The sequence below is a fragment of the Pituophis catenifer genome, unplaced genomic scaffold, assembly GCF_029215685.1.
Source record: "Pituophis catenifer annectens isolate HBS135680 unplaced genomic scaffold, rPitCat1.0.hap2 SCAF_5, whole genome shotgun sequence".
Lineage (NCBI taxonomy): Eukaryota > Metazoa > Chordata > Lepidosauria > Squamata > Colubridae > Pituophis > Pituophis catenifer.
The window spans coordinates 30,333,569-30,340,196 of NW_027256885.1; the positions used below are offsets into that span (position 1 = coordinate 30,333,569).

Below are 6,628 nucleotides of genomic sequence, written 5' to 3' on the forward strand. Positions count from 1 at the left end.
CTTCTGTAGGTGTTTCGTTGGTCAGTTTTCCAACTCAAAGGTTAAATGTATAATTCAGGTTTTGTTGAACAAGGGCTTTAAGGGAAACAGAAGCTTCTATTAGTAATTTCCATTCCAATTACTGAGATCTTCGGGAACTGAAATGTATTATTTGGATTACATTAGAGACTGAAATATTTTTCATCGATGAGAAATTTTCTCCAATCCACTTAGTAGAGGAATAATGAAAAATTCCTCAAATATTATTTCCAATGCCATGCCCACTAAATACTGTAACTGCTGAAAAATTCCATATTTTTAAAATCTGAGATGCAGTATTTGTTCCACTTAGAAAATTCTTCCTAAGAGAACCAGAATTAGTGTTAATTGATAGAATTTTGTCATAGATTTGTTCATATGAATTTTTCTCTTCAATATATGTGAGAGATTTTTGATAGAAATTTGTGTTGAAATGATTATTATATGTTTAACTATATGGTACTAAATCAACAATTCTGGCACGAAATGAATCCCACATTTATTGTTGCAATCAGGGAAACACTTAATGCACCACACCAATAAACAAAGTCTGAATCATTTCTTTATTAACTGTCCCTACGTATTCAAATCAGGTCTAAAAATAATAATATAGCATTTGGGGAAAAAGATGCAGCCCAGTAACCCAGCTGCCGAAGCCAAAATTGAGAAGATCTCCACAGCCACCATATATTTTCCCTTTGTACTCAAGTAGGTTGGAACAAACGATATCCAAACACTACAAAAGACCAACATACTGAAGGTGATAAATTTGGCTTCATTAAAGCTGTCAGGTAACTTCCTGGCTAGAAAGGCCACTGTGAAGCTGGTAGAAGCCAAGAACCCCATAAAGCTAAGGACAAGGTAAAACAAGATGGCTGAACCTTCATTACATTCCAAGACAATTTCTTCAGTCATGGAGTGCATGTCTAAATCTGGGAATGGGGGAGAAATTATCAACCATACTATACAAATGGTGAATTGTGCTATGGAGCAAGATAGGATAATACCTTTGGCCAACCTGTTCCCCACCCATTTCCTCATTTTGGAGCCTGGCTTAGTGGCCATGAAAGCAATAACAACAATGGTTGTTTTCCCCAAAATGCAAGAAAGGGCCACGGAGAAGATGATGCCAAAAGCAGTTTGTCGCAACAGACATTTCATTTGGTCAGGTTTCCCAATGAAGAGTAAGCTGCAAAGAAAGGAAAGGAGGAGGGCAATGAGAAGAATATAGGTAAGATTTCTGTTGTTGGCTTTGACTATGGGTGTGTCCTGTTCTTTAATGAAGATACACAGAATCAAAGTTGTGATGAAGGAAAAGAAGAGACTTACAGTGGCCAAGGTGATTCCCAGTGGCTCACTGTAAGACAGGAAGGTTGTTGTTTTCAGAATACAGAGATTTTGAGTCTTGTTTGGATATTGATCTTCTGAACATTGGAAACAATCAACTGCATCTGGAACAAGAAAGTATTAAGATCCATTTCTAGAAATAGTAATATAGGGGAACAGATAGTTAATTGATAGAAGAGCTGATTAATGAGATGTATTAAAAATGTCTGTTTAATGTACAGTATATTTAGTGCAGGGGTAAAATCTACTTACCTTCTCTACCGGTTCAGAAGGGCACGTGCGTGCATGGACCCTCGGCACATATGCAAACCTTTCAGTGCATGCGCAGAGGGTAAAAAAAACTGGTTTTTTACCCTTCCTGGTTACTTCCTGTTTTAACCAGGAAGTAACAATGACCGGGCGGGTGGGCAGAGCCTCACGCTGCTGTCGCTACTGGTTCTCTGAGCCACCCACTGTCATCTCTACCAGTTTGGCTGAACCGGTAGCATTTCACCCCTGATTTAGTGCCATGCTGTAAGTATACTAGGATATCTCTTTTATTCATATTCTCCACCTTCCCCTTCTTCCTCTCCCTCCCTTCAATCTCTCACTCTCTTCTATCTTTCTTGGGAAAATCCCTCATCCTACAACAGAAAAAGGTTTTCATTAGGCTTATCTTTTCATAGTTTTGTTCTGCATTAATCAGAAGCAATAATGTGCAACAACCCGAATAGGTCATTTATTTTCAGATTCTCTGAAATATTCCTTTTATTTTTAAATTTATGAACAATGTCATTCATTCAGTCATGACATTAAAAGCCCCCTTAGGAGTTTTGAATATTAGCATTTTGAATCACAGTTACTGTAAGGGGTCTGAACAGTTTTCCGCAAAGCAGCTCTTACTTATCTGGTTTGAAATTTTCCCTTTTGCACATGGAATGCAGTCATAACAGCAAAACGGCTTCCCTTCTATTTTCCTCTTCCTGGTCCCTGAATAGCAATTGTCATTGCATACAGAAAGAGGTTGAACCTATCAAGAAGTGAAAACAGGATTTATTAAAAATCACAAGCTTTCTATCAGAAAATTCAATTTCAGGGTGAATTTTACTTTTAAATAATAGGGTATAAGTGTCACAAAAATCAGTTGATTTTGAGCAATTGTAATAAATCAGTGGAACTACTGCAAAAAAATGGAAACTAGAATCAAAACTGGAGATAGGAATACTAAAAATTGGAGATCCAGGAAGATAGCATCATTTGGCTAGGTGAATGTAAAGATCCAGAAGAATTTATTTTCCATGCATAAATTAGCCGGAAATAGAGATGAATTACCTTCCCCCACCCCAAGTTTCAATTCTTTTCTCTAAATGCCTTTGGCATTTAGTCATGCCAGCCACATGACCACAGAGATGTCTTCAGACAGTGCTGGCTCTTTGGCTTTGAAATGGAGATGAGCACCGCCCCCTAGAGTCTGAAACGACTAGCACATATGTGCGAGGGGAACCATTACCTTTATACAAAGATTTCAGTCTTTGTATTTTAAGTTTTCTGGTCATTTCAGGTAACCTTCAAGTTGCAACAGTTCACTTCAACATTTCAAAGTTACAAAAGCACTGAAAAAAGTGAGTTATGACCGTTTTTCACACTTATGACCATTGAAGCATCCACATGGTCAGCTGATCAAAATTAATATGCTTGGCAATTGGCTCATATATATTATGGATGCAGTGTCCTGGGATCATGTGATCTTTCGGAACTTCTTAACAAGCAAAGTTAAAGGGAAGTCAGATAATTTAACAAGTATGTTACTAACTTAATAATTACAGTAATTCAGTTAACAACTGTACCAAGAAAAGTCATAAAATTGAGCAAAACCTAATAAGTGTCTTGCTTAGCAACAGAAATTTTTGGGCTCAATTGTGGTCTATTTCTTCACTTTTGCAGTTTTCAACTTGATAGCTTGAAGGATTAGATCAATTCAAATCAATAATTCTGGAAGCAAAAAGGGATGGGGAAGAACACACAGTTTGAAATCTGAGCAGGCTATACTTGGTTAAACATGGTGGGCCAGATGATGTCTTGTGCAGAAATGGTGAATAGCTTATCCGGAGAAGCTGTTGGGTCGATCTTTCCAACTTTGACTTTAACAAAGGTCTGGTTTGGGAAGGTGACCCAGTTGATAATGTCAAATCCAGTCTCTAAATCCCCATTTTCATTAAAGGAAATTTTCTCTCCTGCCGTGTTATTAAATGAAATGGTTCTCAAATAGTGATGGAGCTAAACAGAAGAAGAGGTAGAGAAGAAGAAGAGGTGTTAAGTGCTGAGAATACATATAGAAACTACAGATTAATTAATTTTGGAAGATTTATATGATATAGGCTCTAGACACTATTATTGATTATTGACAAAAATACTACCAAAAGTAACAAAATTGAAAAACAAAAAGACTGCTTAATTGTAAGAAACTCGGGGAGAACCTATTAAAAAGAATTAACATGACAAGTACTGGTATAACCACCATAACTAAAACAACCAAAAAAATAACGCCAACCCAGTCATCCTCTACGGCAGCGGTTCTCAACCTGGGGGTCACGACCCCTTTGGGGGTCGAACGGCCATTTCACAGGGGTCACCAAAGCCCTCTCTCCCCCCCCCCCCACGCTTTCACTCAACCTCACTCTCTGCTCTGTTGGATTGCCGGCCGTTCGTTTACCCCCTCCACTCCCAATCTATTGCTGCCTCCGATGGCTAGAGGAAAAAAAACTGTTTAAATTCTTGCTGCGGGGCTTCAAAGGGCCGCCCTATAGCCAGTGGTGCAGCCGAACCGTTTGTTAAATTGCTGGCTTGCCCCGCCCCTCCGCACCACTATTTATTGCCAATAAATAGTGGTGGGCGAGGGGCGGGGGAGCCAGCAATTTAACAAATGGTTCGGTGTTTTTTTGTAATTTTATTGGCCCACGGAGCTTCAGCATAGGCTAATTAGCCCTTGCTTAGATCCGCTCCCGACTCCCAGCTGATTTGCTCTCAACTGTTTTGCTCAGAGCTCTGCTGCTTGCTTGGAAAGAGTGCAGATTTTTTCCCCCCTACCTATACTGAAAAACGAAAGAGAAAGTAAAGCAGGCTGTTGGCTTTGCACGTTGGAAAATTAGGCAGGCAGATTTCTTTTTCCTCACCAAAAAAGGTAGGTGCAAACAACGGGAAATTTAGGGAAAAAGAGGAGATTTTAAAACACAAAAGAAAAAAAGCTCTATTTAACTAGGGAATTGTAATAATTGAGATACTATTAATTGTATATTGTGTTGAAAGCAGAAATGGTTAAGTTGTGGTTTGGAGGAATATATGGGGGAAATTATTTGGTTTATTATTATTGGTAAATATAATTAATTGATTTGTAAGAAATTGGATTGCATGGAAATAATTGGAATATTCATGTTCATATTGATTAATATACAAAAAAGGTAGTTATATAACTAATTGATTTATATTAAAATGTTGAATTCATATTAAACAACTGTAATATTACATAATTAACCAATGTGAGGATGGATATAAAAATAGATGACAATGGGAAGGGGTATAATATAGAATAGAAGGGAAAAATTGAATTTGATTAAGATTAGAGATGAGGATGAAGGGTAATATTGGTTTTTTACAAAAATAGATGAGGAATAAATATGGCAAAAAGGAAATATAGAAATTGTAAATTTAATTGAAATGACTAAACACTGTTTAAATTTATGAACCGGCCAAATACTCTGTTCAAAGAAAATACATTGTATGTTTGTATGTGTGTTTCTAATTATTGTTATTTATTCATATTTGTTCTCTTTTATTCTTTAAAGTTTAACAATTCATTCTTTATCTTAATATCTTTATATTTGTTTGGGGCTGGCTTTCTTCCCTTTCATCTTTTTTATTGTACAGCAATCTTTCTCCTCAAACCTACCACCTCTGTCTTTTCTTACTTACTTACTTTCTCTTCCCCCCCTCTTCTTCTTCTCCCTACTTCCTCTTTCTCCTTCTCCTCCTCTCTTCCTCCCTCTCTTACCTTCACTCCTCCTCTAATTTCCCTTCCCTTCCTTCATCCCTCTCTATTGCTGTATCCTTTTATGCATATGGACTACTCAGAGGGCTGAAAAAGTTATTTTTGACTGGTCCTCGCACTTTTGACCAGTCCTCGAACTTACGACTGTCCTCACAATTTATGTTTTTGCCCTATTTTGTCACCATGGTGAAGAGAAGCAGTTGTGAAATGAGTGACACATTGTTAAGAATGCTACAATGGGCATAAATGATGACCAGTCATAAGTGCGAAGACCGGTCAAAAGTGCGAGGACCTGTCAGAAATCACTTTTTTCAGCCCTCTGGGTAGTCCTTTTGTGCACATGGACTACTCAGAGGGCTGAAAAAGTTATTTTTGACTGGTCCTCGCACTTTTGACCAGTCCTCGAACTTACGACTGTCCTCACATTTTATGTTTTTGCCCTATCTTGTCACCATGGTGAAGAGAAGCAGTTGTGAAATGAGTGACATGGTTGTTAAGAATGCTGCACGGGCATAAATGTGAGGATGGTCATAAGTGTGAGGACCAGTCAAAAGTGCGAGGACCTGTCAGAAATTACTTTTTTCAGCCCTCTGAGTAGTCCCTATACACATAGCCATGGCCACCCGGTCACATGACCAACTAGCCACACCCACCCAGTCACATGACCTCTAAGCCACGCCCACAAAATAAGCCACGCCCACAGAACCGGTAGTAAAAAAATTTAGAACCCACCCCTGGTTGGGGGTCACCACAACATGAGGAACTGTATTAAAGGGTTGCGGCATTAGGAAGGTTGAGAACCACTGCTCTACGGCTTCTCCAGCTCAACAGAGATCTATAGATACAATGTTAGGAATGGAAAAAGACAAGACAGCTTCCATTTCCAGCATACATAATATGCAATTAGCTCTGGAAATGATACAGGGAACGATGAGTAAGACCCAGGAAACGATTGCCAACAACCATGAGGAAACAAGACGAAATCATGATGATCTGAAATCTGATGTGGGAAAGATAAATGACAATATACAGAAAATAGATGACAAGATAGAAAGGATCCAACAAAATATTGTCAAGAATGAACAAAGGATCCAAAAGACGGAAATTAAAATGGAACAGACAATAAAAAAAGTAGAAATGCTGGAACATCAACAGCTGACAAGCAGCTGAGAAACGGAAGACTCACTTACATTTCTGGAAATGGAAAAAGCATCATTTTATTTAAGGTTCCAGAATATA

The 6,628-nt window shown here is 38.2% G+C and overlaps 1 protein-coding gene across 1 annotated transcript; it reads right to left on the reverse strand.

Moving 5' to 3' along the window:
• Nucleotides 1-594: 594 nt before the first annotated feature.
• LOC139317618 (vomeronasal type-2 receptor 26-like) lies at nucleotides 595-2,732 on the reverse strand. The gene is made up of 2 exons (XM_070944705.1): nucleotides 2,687-2,732; nucleotides 595-1,469 (listed from the first exon to the last, which is right to left on the reverse strand). Exons 1-2 carry the CDS (start codon nucleotides 2,730-2,732, stop codon nucleotides 595-597), a joined length of 921 nt encoding a protein of 306 aa, XP_070800806.1.
• Nucleotides 2,733-6,628: the final 3,896 nt, after the last annotated feature.

What these genes read in the sequence shown, in the direction of transcription:
- LOC139317618 (XM_070944705.1), bottom strand. Translation starts at nt 2,732, where the DNA reads ATGACTAAATGCCAAAGGCATTTAGAGAAAAGAATTGAAACTTGGG. An exon ending in GAAAAGAATTGAAACTTGGG is followed by an intron (nt 1,470 to 2,686) that starts GTGGGGGAAGGT and finishes TTCTTGTTCCAG; the next exon opens with ATGCAGTTGATTGTTTCCAA.